The sequence below is a fragment of the Gavialis gangeticus genome, unplaced genomic scaffold, assembly GCF_001723915.1.
Source record: "Gavialis gangeticus isolate Ggan-Ray unplaced genomic scaffold, GavGan_comp1, whole genome shotgun sequence".
In the NCBI taxonomy this organism is placed as follows: Eukaryota; Metazoa; Chordata; order Crocodylia; family Gavialidae; genus Gavialis; species Gavialis gangeticus.
In genome coordinates, this window is record NW_017728995.1 from 4,428,893 (window position 1) to 4,440,326 (window position 11,434).

The following is an 11,434-nucleotide window of genomic DNA, read 5'->3' on the forward strand; positions in this document are numbered from 1 at the left end:
TCAAGCACCCCCGCCACTATTTTTAAAAACAGGTACACCAATTCATGAGATGCAGCAGCACTTTAATTACAGCAGCTCTTAGAGCCCTTCTAATTAAAGTGCCATGCCCTCCCTTCCCCCCCTCCCCCAGCCCCAGAGCATATGCAAAAGTGCCCTTAGACTTTCTAAAATCCTGTACATAGCCAAATACATAGATTGGCCTCTGGTTTTTGCTACATTTTTCTAGTAAATATTTCAGGTATGGCATAGCAGAATTGCAACCAAAGGACAAAAAATGTAAAGACTTGTTACTTAGATGGGAATGATTTAATCATTTCATTGTTGTAGGGTTCCTAGTGCCAACAAGTAAACAAAGTGCTTTGTACACATTTATATAGAAAAGGTCTTAAAAATTACAGTAACTTAAAAAAATAACCTGTTATCTGTGTTGAAATTCTCTAGTAAATGCTATAAAAGCACTTAAGTATTTACTGTTTTTCCATCTATACATCATTAAAACATTCACTGATGATATGAGCAAACAAAATTAAGTTACGTGTTACAGGAAAGAAAACAGTTATTGTTGTGTTTGATAGAATAAGCTGATTCAGAGAAGCAGCATCAGTTTTGCCAGATTAATGCCTCCTAGTTGTTGTTGCTATCTTCTTCCCTTTTTCTATATGCTTTATTTAACATTTGTATTTCTTCCTGATAACCATCGCTCTCCATATGCTGCTTTTTACTGTTTTGCCTGTGAGCTTCAACAGTGTCTGGAATTGATATGTTAATATCACTGTCAGGATTGTTTGAAGGTATAAAGAGTGAGTAGGAGGCTGTTTCCCCTAAATCACAAGAAACAAACCTATTTTCTTTCCGTGAATAGCGCAAGGATGGAGACCTGACTTGAGCAGAGGACTGGCTGATGTTACTGATGATAGACACAGTATCCATGGCTTCTTCATTGTCACAAATTTCCAGAACCTCTAAATGAATTTTGACACTTGTGTCAGCAAATGTAGTAGGAGAATCCTCAGGGTTTGGCTCATGACCAACGCTCTTTGATCGATACACTTCAATTTTCTTTGATGTGGGTATTATTTTTTGCCCTTCAGTGCTTACCTCATATGTAGATAAAGAGAGAGTTTTTCCTGTGGGGGCCTGAAGAGATACAGTTCCTTGAAATGCACATAAAGGAATAGCTAAGGCCCCACCTGAACGCTGAAAAGAAATAAAATTACCATTATTTACTGTTCATTTGTGAAGCCTGAATCCATTATAAATAAGCAAATTAAGCATAGCTTTTTAGATTGCCTTCATTACAGTTCGCTCTCCACAGGATCACTTTAGAAGCCTGGCATTTAAATCAATATGATTTTTTTTTAAGGAAAAAATGGTTAAAATAGGTGTTTTACAGATAGCAAGTCTCTATGACACATTTTAGTACAAAAAGCAAGATCACACTCATTAGAGTCATTATAATTCAGTTATATGCATGATAACAAAGAGATTTGATTATAACATTTGAATAGGATTTGCAGACCATGATGATTTGAAAATGCCATAGAACCCAAATCCTCACCTCCAAAGACAGTAGGGATAGGGCTGCACTGCAGACAGAATCATCCCATAGGGCAGGGGTCAGCAGTGTTTTTGGGCAGAGTGCCAAAAAATGGTCGTAACTTTGTTTTGCAAGATGTTGGCATGCTGGGGGCAGGAGAGGTGTGAGGGGCCTGATCCTTGTTACAGCAGTGCAGCCCTGGCCACTTCCCCGCTGTCTACCCCAAGGCGTGCATTCCATGCAAAATGTCCTGCATGCCACACACTGGCACACGTGGCAAGGGTTGCCTACCCCTGCTGAAGAGCTACCTAAATTAGCCTTAAACAAGTTAATATGGGTGCATGTACAGGTCACCCTACGACAATGTAACGATATGCTACATTGCCATACAACATGCTATGGCAACAGAGTGATCACATGTGTCTACACGCAACCACCAGCTAAGTTGCAATAGTAGCATGCTCCCCATGTATAGCATGCTGCTATAGTGACATAGAGGCGAAATCTACCCTTGCGCCGTGCACACGGTGCAGTCACCACCCATATTCCGCTGTGCTTTAATACTTCCAAACAGAAGTGCTAAAGCACGGCACCATAGCAACGGCACCGTATGGCAATGTGTAGATGTGCCCTATGGGTACCAGAGGCAGTCTAGCTGGTCAGCAGTGTGCTAGTGAGCAGCAGTGTGCATTGCACCCTGAGTGTGCTACCATCACCTCTACAGCTAACGACTCCTGGAACAATTCATAAGTGACCCTGCTTCCCTTCATATTTTCCCTGTGGCTGTAACATCAGAGATGCTGAGGGCTCAGCAAGCAGCCCACCAACCCACATTTCAGAACTCTGTTGCAGTGCACCTTTCTGGCATTTCTGAGGAAGAGGATCAGGGAAGGAAAAGAAGACTCAAGCAAAATGGAGCTGGAAACAAAGAGAAAAGAAAAAACGATAAGGGAAAATATAAGAGCAGTGAGAAAATGAGAGAGAGAAGAGAGAGAGCCAATTTGTCAGCTTATGACAGGAGACTAGGCACAGTACTCCTCACCCGCTAGCTAAGGGAGGGCTAAAATAAGGGAAGGAAACAACTGGTCAGAGAACAGCAGGATTTGCCTTCTAATTTGTGACAGTGTTGTGGCAAACTGACATTTTAGCTGACAGACATGAACACTGGATAAACCCGACACAGCAGAGAGCTCAGAATAGTACCTTGGTCCTTGATTACAAAAACCACTGGCCTTTACCTTTGCTACTTACCTGCTACATTTGTGGATGATCCCAAATCCCCTTTGTGTGTTAATCGTAAAATGGGAACATGTCTCTCCCACAGAGTTTGTGATTTGAAAAAAAAGGGTGAGGAGGGAAGAGAGTTAAGACAAATTTTAGCTCAAATAACGAGGCAGGGATGCACTCTGGGATTACTCAGGAACTGAAAGGGTGCCTCCTCTCATGCAAAAAAACAAGGAAAGAACTTATAACAATACCATCTTTCCTACTGAAAACAACTGGCAAAATGCTCTTTTGAGGATTAGGAAGGTCAGTTACTTACGTACTATTAAAGAAAAGATCTTCTGATGAAACCTTGAAGACTGAGCCCCGAATTTTACAGGACTGCCATGCTGTTAACTAAGTGCTGCAAGACCTCACCACAGATACAAAGAGACCATCTCACAAAAAGAAAATTGGATCCCATTGTACAAGAGATGGTTATTAGACTCAGGCCTATTCTGGTGCTTGGACAAAGCACCTGGTCTGAAAAATATTCGCTGTTGGGGCTTGCCTTGCTAAGAAAGGAGTAAAAGTCATAATAGTCTTAACAGATTTGTCAGAGAAAAATGGATGTCAAAAGCAAGCCATCAATGTACGCTGAATATCACGAACAGCTTATTTTTCTCTGGTTTCATTCTTCTTTGGATCTAGTTCAGACTAGATCCAATAATAATTAATACAACATTAACTTTCCAGCACCCTGTGCTCTGGGAGTGGAATTCAGAACCTCGTGTTGGGCACCTGGGCTCCCTATGCAGACCACACGGCAGAACGGGAGCCAAAACTGCCAGCCCGTTGAATGGAGACTCTCATAGAGCTGGCCACAACGAGGAAACACTGTCAACAGAAGAATGCCTGATAGCCCACCCTTCCCGTGGCATTAGGCAACATTGTCCACTTGCACTCCACAGTAAGTCTGCACTTGAAGATAGTCACAACTTGTTATTCAAAAAAAGGGTTCAGTTTTAACCAAAAGTATCTTGAGCAGAGAAGAAAGTGGCAGTAATGTCACCCTCCACCTACTCTGTGACATAGTTTAGTGACTACAGCACCCCCCCCAATAGTTGGAGATCTTCCCATGGAAGCAGGAAACTTGTGTTATGTTCCCTTTACAGCTCAAGGAGGTTAAAACCTAGGTCCTCTGACTTCTTACTGCCCTAGCCACTAGGCTGTCAGTTAGTAGGCAGGTCAGCCATGTGGGTTCCCGTCTCTGCTCAAAGACACTTTGTAAAATTTGGATTAAACAGTCATTGGATAAAATACATGAACTGGGAACCAAGACTCCCACTTCCCAGGTGACTGTCCTAACCACTCCTCCTGCTTGTGTTGTCTCTCTCTAGCCCAATTAATATTGAGTTCTTTGCTGCAGAATGGTACAATTTCTATAAAAGGGATAAAGGTTGCAGGACCTCACCCAGAACAGTCTATGCTCTGATTGTCTGGTCACTCTCCTGGGCACTGCAAGTTTGAACATCAAGATAAGGGAATTAAACCAGGTCTCCCTTTTCCCAGCCAATTGTTTTGACTAATATAGTAATGACATACTGACATCACTTTCTCTTTGGGTCATGTTGTAAAAGACAGGAGCCACGACTGTACTTTGGGCAGTTAAACCTGACCCTGTTGGTTTGGGTTTGAGAACAATGATCAGGTTGAGTTCCTTAGGGGACCTACGTAGGAGAACTTGACAGATGTATATGAAGCTGGACATGTTCCAGACTTCTTCAGAAGCAGAACTGCACATGTGCAGGAGCCTGGGGAACATTAAAGTCAAATGGCAGGGGGTGAGGGGGAAGGGGAGGAGAGTGCTCAGCAAATTTCAGTGCTTCCAGAGATAGACAGCAAGTGACTGGAAGTTTTTTGAAATTACAGTTCTGGACTTAGGCACCTAAAATCCATTTATATCTTGCTTTGGATCAGTAGTCCCCAACCTTTTTCTCAGCATGACCCTATTTAAACATTGGATATTTTTTGCAACACCAAAATGATGCAGACAAGATCAATCCCTGGGCAGCACAGCTCGGGGGGTGTGGGAGAGGAGGGCAGGCAGCACTGCTTGCTGTAGGCTCAGGGTTACCCATCATGCTGCCTCCCCCTTGGGGGCCTTCGCAGCCCAGCAGGTGGGACCCAGTGTAGGAGGGCAGAGAGGCGTGGGGAGGCTCAGTGCTACTGCCAGGAGCCCTATGCTGACTGTGTTGCCATGATGAGGTGCTCCCTGCCTGTCCGGCAGCAGCAGCAGCACCGGTGTACAATTGTGCCTCCTGCACACAGATCTGAAGGATGCAAGCCCCCCCCCACGCCTTCCTTCCCAGTAGTGTATGCAGCAGCCTCTCCCTGCAGCCCTGGAACTCTGCCAGTCTGCAAAGGGAACCTGTCCCTCTATTTAATGTTATTTCATCATAATTAGTCAACACTGCCAAGTGGCTTTGTGACCCCATTTTTTATCGTTGTGACCCCAAATGGGGTCATGACCTCAAGGTTAGGGGTCTGGCCCTTGGTTCTGTAGATAGGTGCCTGAGAAGTAATATTTATCTGTTGTGTAAAACTGAATTCTCATTGAACAAAGAGAAAGAATGTCCTGAACTACAATACAGGTTGTGGAAGAAACAATGAAGTTGTTCACAAATTTGTTTCTAAATAACTGATAAAAGATGTGAGGCTTAATTTTCAACCCCAGCTCTAGATGCGTTGTGTTGTGCAGGCTCTAAATTGGTTATACTGGAAATTTCCATGATAAGAGTCAGTTATACCACCTGCATCTCTGCAGTAGTTCCTCTGGTTCATAGTAAAGGTTATATAGAAAGACATCTGAAGTGCAGGAAAACAAAAGTTATATAAGGCCTAATTATTTGAGCACCTATTGAATGCAAGGCTAGATTCTACCTTGAGATATCCAATTTTACAAATCTGTAGTATCTAGAAGATGGAGGATATCTCTGAGTAATTACTTGTACCATACATCTCACTGCTTTTTCTAGATAGTCTTTTTTTTATTAAAAAAACAACCTCCATTTTAGCAGCAAAACATACATACCAAGTTTATACTTTTTTCCTACATTCGGTGGGCAGTATAATTTCTCCAGTAGGAAAAACTGAAATAATATACCTTATCTATGTGCATCTTCAGTGATCTGGGCCTATTTACTGGCAAGCTCATGCAGTCAGGTAACAAGACAAAGTGACAACTGATATAATGTAATATAGTGATGTTTTAGGGACTCTAAATAATAATCTGAATGGGACTGTTTTGCCATAGCCAATGAAAAAATTTAAAGCCTAAACTAATAGTTACTCATAAATTGCTACTGACATAACAAAAAATCTACTACCTATGCACTTCATTAAACAAATACTAATTAAACAAACTAACTGGCCACCAATGTAAAATACTACAACATAAAAAACCCAAAATGAAATCAAATACTAAGTATAGCTAACAAGCCCTATATAATATTTTGATGTTTCCTAACTAAATCCCAGACTACTCTAAGCTGTTTAAATAAATCCAGCTCCTGGAATATCACAATGAGGTAAAGGGAGCATAGATTTAAGTCACTACTCTTAAATGTTCATGCTGGCTGACCACAATGATGCAGTGCAGCTGTGTTCTACACCAGGGAAGCTTACAGGTGGCATCTATGAGTTGAGTACCATACAGTAATCCTTAAAAGTGACAAATGCCATGAAGGAGCACTCCAAAGTCTGCAGGGTTGCAGTCAGAGATGATGAAAGGCCCTCTGTGCAGCCAACCTTCTTTAAATGCTTCTGAATCAAATACCTGAAAGGATAAAGCACCTGAGCCAGCTCCAGGGTAGCAGTCCTCCCAGCAGTGCAAAGAAGGTCTGGCACCTCAATCATGTAGACTCATTAATAACTGATGCTCTGAACAATGTAAGCCAGAGGTTAAAGACCCTCCGGGATTCCCATCTTTTATCTTGGCTGGTTTGCTTGTTTGGCAAATCTCATGCATAAGTAGAATAGCTGAATTAAGAAATGGAACTCATGTATTAGATTTACTCTAAAATGAATGGGCTTGGAACAGCTTTATTTCTTCTGAAAGAAAGAGAAGGACATATTCAGGTCTCTTTTGCACCTGGTTAAATCAGGATAAACCCATAAAAGTCAGTAGAGTTAGTCTAAATGGCAACTAGAGTAAATGGGAGAATACCTGTATATTTTCTGTTCAGCTCAATTATCTTAAAAATACATGGTATAGTTTCTCTACAAAGCATTAACAATAATGCGTGCCTTGTTATTCTTTTTTAGCTGTATGGTGGTGGGGTTTCACCTATTTTGTTCTTGTAAAGATACCCATTATATCAGCTTTACTATCTAAAGGAGGGCTGTGAAAGATATGGCCCATGGGCCAGCTCTGGCCCATAAAGCCCTATGATCCAGCCCAGGTCTTGGACAGTGAGACCCAATCTGGACCAGCCCAGGATCCAGCGCACAGGGCTGGTCTGATGGGGCACCCCATGCAGTGTGCGCCTCTTGCTGGCCCTGTGCACCATGTGCACAGTAAGCCTTAGAGTGGGGCCAGCCCATGCTGCGTGTGGGGCTTTCCAGCCACACACAGGAGGTTCCCTTTTGCTTAATGGTCAGCCTGCTCTCCTTCACTGCAACCTAACTCAGCTGCTTGTTGCCTTTACCTCTGGCTGCCTAGAGTCCTGCCCCATAGCTATTTACTGCAGTGCAGCTAGCTCCAAGATAGCAGCTCCCCAGTAGTAGCACCTACCCTTGTTTCTGGTTGGCTTGCTTTCTAGCAGCTGGCCTTTGCCCAGCTGCCAGCCCATACACCAAGCCTGTATTACATTCTGTAATCTGTCCTTAAAGTAACAGGAGCCTCCTTGTTACAGGCCCCTACGCCATTCTTAGTGTGACACCTTTCCGGTTGCCACAAAGATCTTAGCCAACTGACAGCTTCCTTGAGGCTTCTGGGATGATGTCTCAATACCCACTTTTTTATTTTCCCCTTCAGGTCCCATGCAAACTGTTCTAAAGCTATTTGTTTTAATATCCCTTTAGAAGTCCTTGCCACTGGGTGGAGCCACTTCATAGCCTTATCAAGAAGTACTTGCCTTAGCAAGTGGGGGTGGAAGATGTCATGTACTTTTTTGTGTGCCTATAGGATTTTTCCAACACTTGTAGTCACTTGAGTATGGCATTCTTTATGTGATCATAATGTACATCTTATTCCCTGGACAGAGTCCAATATATTGCTTGGGTATATCCCACCAGCAGTATTCCCAGGCATTGGTGCCCAAGTTTTCTCCACTTGTTGAGCCACTATATCTGTCCTCTTGAATGTCTCCAGGAATGCCGCAGCACGAACAACCAAAGCCCTGCTTCTGTTCCCATGCTATGGGTGAATACTTGTGCCACCAGCTTCTTATGTTCTGCTGCCAGTGCCTGGTGGGCTTCCATTCGTTGATACTGCAGGTGAATTATCTTCATGTTTGCCTGTTTCTTCTGGGCCTGTTCAAATTGCATTTTGTTCTGCTCACTGGTACTTGCTTGCTGTTGAACCAGAAGATGTATCAACTATTCCATCACCATCCTGGCACCTTAGGGTTTGAGTCACTTCTCACCCAATGTATCAATGTATGTGACCATAACACCTGAGGAAGTGGCCACAGTACTCTTATGGGTTTACTAACCTTGCCTCCCTCTCTGACACCCTGGGGTGCTGGCTCACTGTCTCACCTCCCACATCTTTGTTGGAATGGATTATTAATTTGAGAGGTTGCCTTAATTCAAACGAAGGACTTCTGGAAGCATTTTGTTCTACGAATCACTTCCCTGGGCTGGCTCGCTCCTCAGTTTATTTAAGTTTGCTGTGCTGCCTTATTCATCGGTTCAGGCTCTTAGGAGGGTGAGAGTCAGAGCCCAACTATCTCAATCCTTGGGCTTTTGGTAACCTGCTGTCACAGCCCCTGGACATCTGATGGTCCTCCATCAAATGCTCTGTTCCTCCCTGGCACTAACTGTGGCCTGTAGTCTTTCCCATTGTCACACCCATGCTTCAAGGAATCTTTTCAACAATAACAAACAAATGTGAGACTTTAGTCAATGAACTGCGAAGCAATCCCTTTCAGAATCCATAGGATCATAGGAAAGTAGGGCTGGAAGGGACCTCACATGGTTATCTAGTCCAGCCCCCTGATCGAGTCAGGATCATTGCTAACTAAACCATCCCAGCCAACTGTTTACATAGATACATAGATGCTTGGGTTGGAGGGGACCTCGACAGCTCATCGAGTCCAACCCCCTGCCTAGGCAGGAAAGAGTGCTGGGGTCAGATGACCTCAGCCAGATGTCTAGCCAGCCTTCTCTTAAAGACCCCCAAGGTAGGGGAGAGCACCACCTCCCGTGAAAGCCCATTCCAAGTTTTGGCCCTCCTTACCGTGAAGAAGTTTTTCCTGATATCTAGCTTAAATCTGTACTCGGTCAGTTTGTGACCATTGGTCCTTGTTACCCCAAGAGGTGCCAATACTGGACCACCCTTATAGTCAGGAAGTTCCTCCTAATCTCCAACCTAAACTTCCCCTACTGCAGCTTGAGGCCACTGTTCCTAGTCCTGTCCCCTATGGCCACAGAGAAAAGCCCATCTCTATATTCTTTATAATATCCTGTACATATTGGAAGACCATTATCCTCAAATATTCCCTTCACTTCAGGACCTGCAAGGTTTCCTTCCCTTCACAGTCGGTAGGTTCTTGTCCCCCAGATCCTGCGGAGCTCCTTCTCATGGCTAGCAGGGTTCTGTTACAGGCCAAGCAGAAAGATCCAACCCCAGAGCCTGGCTTAAGGGTTCCTTTGCCTCTCCCCTTTTTGGTTATCTGACCTGGGATTCCCTTAACTGGTCACATAGGGTGCCTATAGACATGCTGTGAGGCTGCTCCGACATGCTGTAATTACAACATGTTGGAGCAGACTTGATTAATTGAGTCTCCAGCCAGCCTCCATGTCTGTGCATCAGCATTCCTGTGCTTCAAAATGGCAGCAGAGGCACTTGAACTAAAGCTTGTTCGACGAGCTTTAATTCAAGCACCGCCGCTGCCATTTTGAAGTGTGGGGAGACTGATACATGAGACATTGCAGCACTTTAATTAGAGTGGCTGTAGCAGCCGCTGTAATTAAAGCGCACCCCCTTCTCCCCACAGAGCACATGTTAAAAGTGCCCATAATTTTCTATTGACCTAATTAGCAGGCCTGCTACTTCATTCTGCTGCAGCCATTCCTTCCTCAGTTGGTCATCATCCCAGCTCCTGCAGCCCCCTATTTACACTCTGGAGACTGCAGCTCTTTTAGCTCTGGTGTCTGGTGCCACTCTCAGTAACAGGGTTTGGGTAACTACTCCCACAGGATTCTGGTACCTGAAAGTGGCTTCCCCAGAAATGTGGAGACTGACAGCAGCTCCCTCTGCATTTTGAAGTCCAGTTTATGTTCAAAGTAGGTTATTATTAGAGATTCTGCATTTCTCTTCTCAGTAATGGGGTAGGGGACCCAAAAAACACATTAATTGTAAATAATACAGTACGTTTCAAGAGCAAATCAGTTTTAGTTACTTGTACCCTTTTATAGACTCAAATTATGTGTGTGCTTTTGTATATACGTATTTATTCATCTGCTTTAGTCTGACTCTTGGGTAAGACTGACTGAAGGGGAAAAAAGCCCAGTATTTGTACGCCACAGGAAATTCTGATATTTCCTGAATATCCAGCTGATGCACTGCCTCATGGTGTCCGACACCATCCGTTGGTCCCGCGACATCTATGTGGAACACATCACGGGCCACCGCCAGTACTCCGACCCCACCAGACAAGCTGCTGCTGGACCGGACCCAGAGGGGACCGCCTGAACCCCCCCCCACCAGATGGACCTTCACTTCTGAGAGGATTCTTCAACAATGGATGACCCTGCTCCACCCAAAGAGGACCCCTGCGATGAGACTCTATATGGACTGAGACACTTCCTTCGAACCACTTCCTCCACCATTGCGGACCATTGTAACAAGTTTCTGTGTATCTATCTCCTTTCTCTCTCAGCGTCGCGAACCTCCTCCCTCCCCTTACCCCTTTCCCCCATTCCCCACCCCTGGGCTTAGCTGGCTAACAGTGTATCTCCTGTAACCTAGTTGTGTTCCCCTCCTCACCCCCATCCCTCTATAGTTAGTCCCTTGCTCGGGTGATGTGTATTTCCCTACCGGCTTTGTCATCTTTTTTGGATTCCCAATCCTAAACATTTACTAATAAAAGTCAATTTGTTTCTCTCTTGAAAAAAGTCAAAAGCTTCAAACTTTTCAGAGATTCTGAAATATTTAAGTTTGGTAAAGTCAAGGTCTTTCAATTGAAACGCAACATTTTGATATTCTCTAAATCAATTCATTTCAATTTGCTATCCCAGTCACCCCCTTTTGTTTCAGGTCAACATCAATCTGTGTCCAGCTGAGCTTCTGTAATGTTTTATGAACATCGCAGAATGGGGTCCAGACCTGGTCCATTTACCAGAAAGACAATTAAAAATATTAAGTTTCAAGATAAAATTAAAGATAAATAGTTGGACTAGCAGTATTCATAATTCATCTGAAATCACACAGATTCATTTTCTATTGAGCTGTTAGTACTTGTATCA

At 43.8% G+C, this 11,434-nt stretch overlaps 1 protein-coding gene across 2 annotated transcripts in view; it reads right to left on the reverse strand.

The window, feature by feature from the left end:
* Positions 1-291: 291 nt before the first annotated feature.
* The window catches only part of GPR149 (G protein-coupled receptor 149), a 49,628-nt gene continuing 38,485 nt past the window's right edge, over positions 292-11,434 (reverse strand). For both annotated transcript variants that reach the window (XM_019503175.1, XM_019503174.1), the window contains exon 4: positions 292-1,197. In XM_019503175.1, coding sequence (XP_019358720.1) covers positions 625-1,197 — 573 coding nt within the window. In that variant the 3' untranslated portion in view covers positions 292-624. The remainder of the gene's footprint in view (positions 1,198-11,434) is intronic.